This window comes from Pristis pectinata, chromosome 5 (genome assembly GCF_009764475.1).
Source record: "Pristis pectinata isolate sPriPec2 chromosome 5, sPriPec2.1.pri, whole genome shotgun sequence".
NCBI lineage: Eukaryota > Metazoa > Chordata > Chondrichthyes > Rhinopristiformes > Pristidae > Pristis > Pristis pectinata.
Window position 1 is genome coordinate 107641854 of NC_067409.1, and position 11565 is coordinate 107653418.

The 11565-nt window shown below is 37.4% G+C and overlaps 1 protein-coding gene across 1 annotated transcript; it reads right to left on the minus strand.

Annotated features, from left to right (window-relative positions):
- Positions 1-438: 438 nt before the first annotated feature.
- hoxa10b (homeobox A10b) lies at positions 439-3397 on the minus strand. The gene is given in 8 exon segments (XM_052016974.1): positions 439-552; positions 554-604; positions 606-787; positions 2401-2447; positions 2449-2552; positions 2554-2690; positions 2693-2848; positions 2851-3397. Coding segments are annotated over 8 exon segments (1098 nt in total). The 5' UTR covers positions 3158-3397.
- Between the last annotated feature and the right edge of the window lie 8168 nt (positions 3398-11565).

Below are 11565 nucleotides of genomic sequence, written 5' to 3' on the forward strand. Positions count from 1 at the left end.
CCTTTCATGCATGTGATATATTTATGTAACAACACACTTTACAGCATATTCACATTTAACTTTTATCAACATGTCGGTATATGGTAGTACATCATCCTGGAACTATTTTACAGCATAAAATGTATTTAATATTACAAATGTTCGATTTACTTACTGATAATTGGTACTAGCACAATAATTGATGTTGTTGACATGTTCACCACCTCCTCCACCCCCCCCCCACCCCCCCCCACCCCACCAACCCTATCCCTCCGCAGTTGTTTGGAAAATCGTCATATAGGACGATAACTTCTGTGCATGCCTTACTTATCGATGGCAACACTTATTATTATAGATACAGAAAACAGACTAGCGCCACAAATAAAACAAAAACACATAAAATCGTATTTATCTACAATCAGCACAAGGCTGAGAAGTCAGAGGTAAGTGGAAAAAGTTTTAGTCTTTCAGTAACACTAGCACAACTTCCCGATGTCCGGCTAAAATATGCAAACCAGTGTCTGTGTTTATCATGAAAAAGATGAAGTTAGCTGTGAGCTCCCGAATCCTGTTCTTCACGGTTCATTTTCTTGAGTTTCATTCTGCGATTTTGAAACCAGATTTTGAACCTGTCTGTCAGTCAGGTGGACACTGCGGCTAATCTCTAGGCGACGCTCTCGAGTCAGGTACATGTTGAAAAGAAACTCTTTCTCCAGTTCCAGGGTCTGATGTTTGGTGTAAGGGCATCGTTTTTTCCTGCCACTCTTTGCAGTCAGCCAGTTAGCCCCATTTTCAGCTTTCACTTCCCCTATTAAGTAAAAAATGACAGAAAGCAAAGAGAGAGACAGACACAGACAGATAGACAGACAGACAGACAGACAGATAGATAGAGAGAGAGAGAGAGAGAGAGAGAGAGAGGAGAGAGAGAGAGAGAAACAGATTCCAGAGAAAGAAAAGAAAGTCTCGTCAAAAAAATTTCAGTGGGAACCTACTTGTGGTAAAATGGATGCTTTTTACCTATATTCTTCATGGTATTGTGCCAAAAAAAAGGTACAGTATCTTTAGATATAATATGAAATATTCAAAGTGCTGCATCCTCCATTTATTTTAAATTTTCACTTTTAATCTTATGGCAGTATGGTACCATTTTCCCGTATTTGTCAATACCTTTGGTGTCTGTTCACATGGAACGGAAAAAATAACACACTTTGGACTATTTCATGATTTAAACAGTTTTGGAGGATTATGTGGTATTACAGTGAACCGTGGGGTCTTTTAGGATGAAGATGAAATAGTTTGAAATTTTATTTTAATAGTATTAGATATATTTTAAATGATTGTCAAGAATCTATGTACTTAGAGTGACACTGTCAGATTGATTTCATTTCATTCTGCAAGAGTCTCATTCATTCTCCCTTTCAAGGTACTTGATTAATACCAATGCAGTTGGTTATTCACTAAAAGAAAAATAGGAGTATTATCATAAAATTCAATATTTTGCCGAACACCAGTAGGTGTGTCTTTCCCTCTGCTATCATTTCAAACTTTCAAGTTTTCAGCCCTATTTCTCCCTGTTTTCACATCAAACAAAACCTACCTTCATCCATGCCAATCATCTAAGGAGATTAAGCGAGCTTTTTCGTTTGAGCAAATAATTCCAAATGTAACAGATCGAAATATATTCCTCTTTACTTGAAAGCTTTAAGACTCTTGCCTTTACAATTCCTCACTTTTTTCACTTGAACTAACTTATTCAAATGTTTTCTTCGGAAGTTCGTTAGAGTTACAACTGAAATGATCGGTGGGCATTTAATTTTTCTATTGTGATGCTCTAATATAGTTAACTGGATGAATTTTAAATACAGTAAGAGAAAAACTAGGCAACCCCTAAAACTGTCTTTTAACATCTATTTTCATATTTTTAACAAAATCCCATGAGGAATACTTCTATATTGACTTAATAGCATCAAATATCTTGTAGCAAAATATGACAGAATTATCTTTTATTATTTTGAAAACTTTTCCTATTTTTTATTTCAACCTTTTTCTGGAAAGACGCGCTAGATCATAAAACGTCCCTAGGTTCCTTTGAGTATTATTTATTGGCTGTCTTTTATTTACTTTGGACTCTGTGTGCAAATATGTCCTTCTATGCGGTACACTTAACCAACTGCAGAAAGGATTCGTGGTTTGTAACTTATCTGACAAGTTTAGAATGTGAGTACAATTGATTCCGGAGCGTGGGCTCATGCTATAAACTATAGTAGGCATTAATTTTACAGCATAGCTCACGCCCAAAAATAAAAAGTTCACAAGGTCAAAATAAACCCCCCTTTGTTAGGCTTGTTGGCTGTACCTGCCACGTCTAACCATTTCTGATTGCTAGCTCTGTAAATCGCCCACAGTCTCTCATGTACCTACCTTTTGTTTCTTTCTCAGGAGAGTTTTTGCTGCTTTCTGAAGGGCTGAGAAGACTCTTCGTTTGCTGAAGAAGCCGGAGCCTCAGCCTCTTCTCTTTCCGAACCGCAAGTTAAATGGCCGGGGGATGTCCCTTCGCTTCCTTTTCTCCCCAAGCTCACTCGGGGTCGAAGCTGAAGAAGGGGGTGTTCCATAACGGATCTGGGACTGAGGCACGAATGGAGAGGCCCCAACCTGCCCAGTGTTGTTATAAAGTGTCTGTTTGGATGTCGGATAGGCTTGGGACAGACGGAATAGCCGGGCACAGGAACCCCGCCGCTAGTAGTAGTGTCACTATTGGAGCACGATTCTGATGTTAGCCTTGGAAACGTGGAAAGATCTGTTGCTGCTGCGCTTTTTGGACATTTCTCAGAATCATATAAGCAATATGCATTTTCTTCTTTGATATTCTGGGGAAGGAACATGCTGCTACTTGCTGGGTTGCAGGTTGCTCCATGCGACAGGACCTGGGAGGTTCTGACCAGACCTCCATCCCGCTCATGTAGGGATGAGAAGTCAGGACCATACTCTGAGAGTTGTTCTCACTGCGTTTGCTCAGAGATGGGAAAAGTCCACAATTCTGGATGCCGTATGATAGATCAGAGCCAGGCGGCAGGTATACGCTGTTGTTGGGGTAATAGGTCCCTTCCCCGCCACGGCCCACGCTGATCAGAGAATCTACTAAAAAGGAGTTTGCAGCCGGGCTGTCTGAGCATGACATTGTTGTGGGGTAATTTGGCGAAAGCAGAAGATATCCAGTTCAGGCTGACATTTCTTGTGCAAACACGTTGAATATGATTAGAGATACCTCCGCAGCACGACAGGCGGGACGAGCCAATCAAAAGGCAGAGCTGGACATAAGCCCCTCCTTCATGGCCGGGCTACGTCACCAGAACTGCAATAAGGTCACCATATGTATTCGGTAAACTGCAAAAGCGTCCAAATGCATCTTTATTTACTCAGTTCTACTTTATTAGAATCACGTCCTTCAAGTAAAAATAATAGAAGGGCACAAAATGTAATTCAATATTACAAGTTTCAGCAAAAGGCGGATCTACACAACTGTTTCAAAGTAATAGTTATTTACATACTTGTAATTATTCGCACATGCAGTTGACAAAAAGAACAAAGTTTTAGTTCTATATTATACACTTTTAATCACGCGTTGAGGTTCACAGACGGATACACGCGAGAAAACATAAGTAATCTTGACTTTCACCGGTCTGATTGTAATTACCCAGCCGGCTGCTGCAACAGTTTCACAGTAATCACTGTAATTCAGATCCACACTGAGTCTTTACTGATTGTTACTTCTATTGCCATTCCTTGTAGAATCACTCCTGAAATACAAATCCGTGATTGTATATCTGGCCTTTGTAGTTTGAAGTGTATTGGGTTAATGGAACTTACAGCAGCTCTGTAGGTTAAGTGTAAAAGGTCGGAGTCAACAAACTAATAAAACAACCACTTATTTTTTTATCCATCCACCTATTTCTACAGCATGGATATTTGAGTATGACTGAATTATGGCAATTCTTGATATTTCATACCAAATTACAATTTCAAGAATTAGAAAACATTTCTTTCGAAGTACTTTATCATCTGTTCTTCGACTGGCTGGGCCAGAGTATATATCGTTTACCACATCTATAAAATCGACCTCATCATTTCGTCTTAAAAATAGAATTCATTGCAGTTAAATAAAATTTACAAGCGTCTTAACTACAACTTGATCAAGTTTAAAACAAAGAGCGAAGCAGAAGCTCCCTCCAGACTTTGTCACTCCGTCCCATTCAAAGATAACTTAGAAGTGAAGCCAAAGAAGGAAAAAATTGCCCTACCTTTTTCAGTGTCGAAGTGTAACCTTCGATTGGTGAGCTTCCCCCCCCCCCCCCCCCAATTTAAGGTGAAAGATGATTATGCAGAAACTAAGGACTATTATCCTTATTATTAGCGCATTGTTATAGAAATTAATGAAACAATAATGTGTCCCTCCCAAGCACACACCCACATACGCACACACACACACATACAGAAGGTAGAGTGGACTCCCCCTTGGTCCAATGCAAGGTAAGAACTTAATTGGGTGCATTTGTGGCATATCTGCTCAATATGTATGATTGTAGATCTGAATAGGAAACATTTCTGTGTGTCAGTCATGTTGAATGTATTTTTTTCTGCCATCTCTGTCATAAAGTGCAGCGAGCAATGACGCCGAAAATGTAGTCTTTAGGTTGGGATGTAATGTTCAATCTGTAAGATTACTGTGTTTTGCTACGAGCCATCTTTAAGCCGCAATCAAAATGTTCACCCTGCTGCCCCACCCCCACCCCGTTCCCCACCGCCACCACCACCCCCAATCTCTGCACTGTTATTCCAATTGTAGTTATTTTAACTTCTGGCGCTGGATTAAAGCTCAGAAATGTTGTTAATCTAAAGCAGGTTATTTAAAATATCGTTTCAGTTAAAGTCAGCGGGATATGAAGGCCGGCTTTACACGCATCGTGTTTGCTAAGAGGCCGTCTCGGAGGATTCCTTATTCATGCTTGTTTTTTAAGCACAACGACTGTTTAGAATTATCACGGCCGTCCAGAAAACCTATAAAAACCTGAATGTTCTGTATCGAAAAATTTGAAAATATTCCCTTTTGCAGTCCCACTGTGCCCATGACACGTATGATCATGGGAGCAGACAAAGATTTAATGGGGAAAAATAACAGTTACCATCTCTGCCAGAGTCCTCATATATAAAGGTTCAGGCTACTGTACACCAATGCTAACAAGCGGCGCATTTATGTGTTGGAGGCATGATATTTATCTGGTTCTCTTGGTAAATGTTTCATTGCTGAATAAATTGATACCATATTTGGATAATTTTATTGGTGTATTTTTGGAAAGGTTTTAAACGTCTATAACCCAATTTCCCAGTAAAACTGTAATGGGGATAGTGGATTGGTTTCTCCAGTTTCTAAGACACTACAGGCCTTTCTCAACTTTATGGATAGGAATTGAGCGAGGGCCGTGAGTCTCATGTGCACATTTAAAAAAACCCACACCAGGAAGTAATTGAAGCAGCAAGGATTTGCGGGAAAGAAGTTTCTTTCCTTGCTTCTAAGGTGTACGTGACTGTTAATTACGACATTGGTAACAGTTAAGAAATGTGGTTAACTCTGCCGAGGAGGTTGGGGAGATGAATGGTTTTATCGTATATTTCAGGAACCTGGCTAGAGAAGAAAATAAACTAAAGAAATAGGTTATAGAAAGTGCATAATTCCGAACAAGTTATACAGTACTTTTTGTGGCGATTAGTGCGTTCTATCTGACATAAGAAAGAATAACGAAGACAATTTTCTTTGCGCCAAGCCATTTCGATCGAGGGTATTTCAAGATTTCTACATTTCTCCATCACGCGTAAGCAATAAACACGCGTCTTGAAACGCTGCAGCAAATGAGGTAAATAATATGTTGTCCAGTCAGTGATAAAGGGGGGGGGGGGGGGACATAGATAGTAGTGGAGCGAATAGTGGTTCTTCAGTAAATAAGCGATTTCAATGTCTAAACTGAGCAGGCTGTGCCCACTCACAGCTCGGATTCGTTGTTAGCCTAGATCGTGAACTTAAGACTGAAGGCCAGACTGGATGCCTTTCACTCTTTTCCGGTTAAAGACCCAAGGAGAAAAACTCACACATTCACCGCTTTCAGCACTGAGTGAGATTGCTTATAATTATTTAGCTTTTTTTTGCAATAACAAAATCTATCCAACACTTCGTGAACTTCAAAACAGAACTCCTCACCCTTCAAGTGTATCGGCCATTGTAATGTACGCAGTGAAATCCTTTCGTACAGGGAACCAGAGCAGATAGTTACAATCTGCGGGCTCTGATTTAACATATATCCCCCTTTTTAAAAGTAATAACAGTTCTTTGTGACTCTCTAAGATTGCTGGAGAAGTCGACCGAAATAAAATTGCTTTTGTCTCAAAGATAAAGAAAAGAATGTCACCCTTTAACTGCTTATGCATTCAATGGCTTTACAGGCAACCATCCCGAGATCCCAATACAATTGCCTATCAGAATGTTCAGGTAAAGATTTTTTTCTAGACTTATATATAAGTCTGAGACTGACCTAATATAAAACTGAGAACCAGCGGAATTAAAGTGCTTCGTTTCTCTCTATTTGATGCTCACAGCATAAAACACTTTGAAACAGAAACACTATTCTGCAATTTCAGAAAGTTATGCTGCAGGAACTGAGTATACAGTTAACAATTAAAATGCAAACTAACGCCGATCGATCGCAGACAAGAAATATAAAAATCAAGGATATCAAAACTCACTAAATCTTATCGTCCACTAAATCGACAGTCCTAACTAATCTGGTTGAATGTCGCCACAGCACTGTTTGCGGGAACACCAATATTCTTTTGGGATAATTTGTTGTATAATGCTTTAATTTTTTTTTTAAAAATCGTGAGCCTAAGACTTCAATTTAAATGTATCGTTTACAACCAAATTTCAATGCAGAATAAACGGAAATCAAGCCAGAAAACAAAAAATGCCCACGTCGAACAACAAGATTGAATGAAACGTAGAGTAATAACAGGGATGGACGCATGACTGTTTTATGGTCTGGAATAAAATAATATTAATAACAGCATTTTTCAATTGCCTGCTTAAATAGACTTCCGTAAACATGCCTCGAACAATTTAAAACAGAGACAAAAGACTTGCATTTAAACAGCGCCTTTCACAACCTCGGGACGTCCCAAAGCGCTTTACAGCCAATGAAGTACTTTTTTTGATGTGCAGTCCTGTTGTAACGTGGCAGACCTAATTCATTTGTTCTATTTTAATCTTGTTTCAGCTCAGCTATTATACTGTTATGTACAATTAAGCTCCAGTACCCCCCCCCCCCTTAAATGAAAAAGCTGAGAAAATGCGATTGGATTGTACAATTTCAAATGAATTAATCGACTTTGAACGTGAACAATGAACAATATTCCACAAGGTAAAGGTTTTTACGAGTGAAATCAAGCGCTTGTATTTATAGTGATGACTTGCACACTTCAATTTAGGCTTGCTCAATGAAAACAACATTCTAGCAATTCAAAAGATGTTCAGATGAAAATAAGGTGGTTGTCTTTTAAATCTATTATATAAACTGAATAGAGTAAATAGCTGTGCCGAATTGTGAATTGAGATTTTTTTTAATGAAACGAGATCTTGAATAATTCTGATGTTAATTTCCTTTTAGAGATTACAGGTAAAATTGTTCAAATTATGCAGAAACCACGCATGCAGAATACATGCAAATAAATACAGAATTGCGCAAACTCATATTATTCTATGTGCCTTTAAAATTAACGAGATTTTGATTAGATTTTGTTGAAATAAATAGATGAATTTCATTTATTTGAAATTACTTTTTTTGTTAAGTATAGAATTTGCAATAATCTGACTAACGGATTTGGATTTTATTAACCGCGTTCTTTATGGTACATGTCTAAGAGTTTTTTTTCACGCTGGCAGAATAGCTCATTGGCTTTATAACAAAAAAAGCGGCAATTCAGTTACACAGGCCACGGTGAAGGTGACGCAGCAGGGGTCGAGTCACAAACCAAAAAGGTCCATGTTATGCACCACGTTGAAAATAAAGAGTTGGCGTAAAATGTACAATCACATCAAATTCTTCACGTCAGTAACCTACTCTGTCTAGAACGTTTCATTCAATAACTTGATACCTTCAAACAATGAAGGATTCGTGGCATTAATGTTCAATTTAAAGCCGTTCTATAATCTAGTATTATCTTCATATTAAGGCAAAATACATGGTAACTTCTTCAACTATGAAGTGTGCACATGCCAGTTCTGTTTATAAATAGTTAACCTTCATTACTATACCCCCTCCCATCTTTTCAAATAAGGAACTGACTGTAACCACTTCTATCATATTTTACAATTTACTGCCGGAGAAATAAAATCTCTTTTTGCGAAATACTTTACGGCATGTTGGTATTCTGCTTTCAGGGGCTTACTGGGAACATAGGGAAAGTTTTGTTGCAAAGGGATAGGCAAAGAGTGATTCGTAAAATAGATATGAACGGTTCAAACACGCAGCCAACTGTACACAATGAATCATTGAAAAAAAGAAGAATTTGACCTTTCAAAATCAATAAGCTCAGTTTCGGGTTGTCTAAACTGTTTTATCTTCCGAAAAGTTGGGGAGTTGGAAACGGAGCTTATGTTTGTTCTTTAGCTCATCCTACTTTTTTAAATTCGTCCTTCAACGTTCTATATTTTTGGCAAACTCACATAGACGATGCCTACTCTTTCCACAGTTTATTTTCGAGATTCATCCAGTTTGATATTAATCAAATCATCAGCTAATCAAAGGGTTAATGTTTTCTCACACTTGAAAGACCGGAATTTGAGCAATTGAAAATTAGAATGCACTAGTTTCTGAAGCAGAAAACCTGATCTCCCTAACAAGAGGAAAGAACAGTTGTGGAAATTGTCTCGTTAATGATATGGCCTTTAACAAATAGGCTACCATTGACATTTTGCATATATCGTTCCGGCAAACATGATCATTTAAATCGCCCTTCGAAACTAAGATCTATTTTTAGTTGCTTTATTAGATTCTGGTTATTAAATTAATTTAGTACTGCAATACCCGAATACACTTTATACAGCAACCAAAAACAGAATGAATGACTATTGTGCTGAGGTGCAAGTGCTAATCCTAGACCCAGAGGGCGCTGTGGCCTAAAATTGCCTCAGCTTCCAAATGGTATGCTTTAAATATTGAAGTTGTACTGATTCTTGATAGGAATGCATTTCATGGCATTCTTGATAACACGTCATTAAATAATAAGAAGATAATAATTGGAAGTTGCCATTTTGTTACATTGTCTGAAACAAAGGAATACAGTGACAGAGACAGGATAGGTTGGCTGCGTTATTCAAATATAGAAAGTAGGTAATTTTCACAATTTAACTGAAAACTTCCATAGCCAATAATTAATGAATATTGACGTTTTAACGAAACCATTTACTAGCTTAGCACAGTCGCACAAGGTTACAAATACACAGCCAAGCATGCAATGAACAAAACCACAGTACTGGTATCCACCACAACAATTTAACGCAATAATATTTGTCACAAGTATCATGTTTATACATTGTTTAGCCGAACTAGTTATCATAGGCCATCGTTACTGAACGTAAAGCTGTACAAGACAAAATTAACCTCAGATTTTCCCGCAAGAAACGATCAGCAAGTATAATCTTCATGTGAAATTTACTTCAAAAGGTACACAATCGGGCACTTAATTTTAGTTTAATATGCTCCGAATTGATGTTAAATTTTGGTCAATTTTACATTACTTCGCATCCACTTGTTAATTAGTCGTCTATGTTAAAAACACAATATGGTCGATAGATATCAACAAATAAGAGAAATAAATCTGCAGAAGTAGAGTAATTTAATTTATGCGCTAACTGTTAAAATTACGTAGTGCAAGAAAAATAATCGAATATACGTTGGAAAAAATATGCACCAAATGTTTTACGGTGTTTCGTCATAATTTATAAATGCACAATTAATTGAAAAGACGCTACCCCCGCTAAAACGTATAAACAACAATCCGGGCAAATTAGGAAATTTAGCCGAGTCATATGATTCGGTTGAAGGTTAAACATGCGATCAATATTTAAGAAACAGATAAAACTGTGATAATTTGACTGTTACATTTCAATTAACTCGTGGATATTTCTAAAGCAGAAATATATGTTTATTCTTTCGTTTAAAAATAAATAATACATGGGAAACGGACAAGACCAGATAAGCTACGGAAATGCTCTGAATCCTAAATACTAAATCAAATATCAGCGGTTAAGCACATTTAAGCCCTATGAACATTTTCAATAATACATATGGTCATTTCGCCAGCATATTTCTAAAAAATACATTATGTTCTGGTTGTTGGGGGGAAAAATGAAATTTGACATTGCAGATGAAATGTTAAGATAATATCTCTTGGTGTCCAATAAGTAGTATTATGTTGATAAAAGAGATCATGCAATATCATGCAAAGACGGGAGGCAAAAATAAAAGAACGAATACCAGGAATTCAATTCCAAAAATAAACCTTTCCTTCCTAACGGGCAAATTCCACAATGTACATTTTGTATTGTTATTATTGTAAAATATTTTCGTGGTTTATTTAAGAAGCAGGTTTATTGTATTTTCTAACGTATTTTCAAAATCAATTGAAGCCTGTTGTATTTGAAGTAAGTTCCGTGCACTTTCCCCTTCCCAGATGTTTCTTTTTTAATGAAATAAGAGGCAGTTAAAAAAAATCATTCCACTGAATTCAAATCTCACACTAATTGTAACGTTAGCTGTTGAATTCCTCGTTGATAATTGTACGGTAACATTTCTCAGTTGAAAGAATCCATGTCGTATCTGCATGGAACCCGATCACCTACCTTTTGTTAGCAAAAAAAAAAATTATTTTGAGCTCTTTTGGACATTCAATATGTATAGGATTTAATTGTCAAACAGAGAGGTTCGGTTTTAATTTGCCTTCAAAACGTCCACATACCCCTCTTTAAACTCGCACTTTGGAACAGAGACAAAGTATTTTTCCTTATATTTTTTTCTGCCCCACAGCGGCTTTGACATTGATCTAAATGGGCGCCACCATGTGGACTGTGTGTCCAATTGGAAGAATGCATTGTCACAGCTCCCTGCTGAAGTTATGCAGAAACATTGAACGAACGCAAAACGATATCTCGAGAGGAAGAGCAATTAAACTTGAAAATTTTGTTTACGCTTACCGCATTTAGAATTTTAAATCTACTGCGGTAATATTTAAAAAAACAGAAAGCTACAATTAAAAAAAGGACTTTATGACTTGTCCCGCTGTTTGTAACCACAGCAACAGAGACGATCCCATGTCATTTGCCTTGAATGCCACAGCCCCTTAATATGCTACCACATTGGTCTTAACTCCCTCTTCTGTAGGTACAAAAGCTAACTCATATCTTTAATCACAGTTAGTATCATTCATGATTAAAACAACCTCACACGCAACATTAAACTTCCATGATACGAGAACATGTCTCGC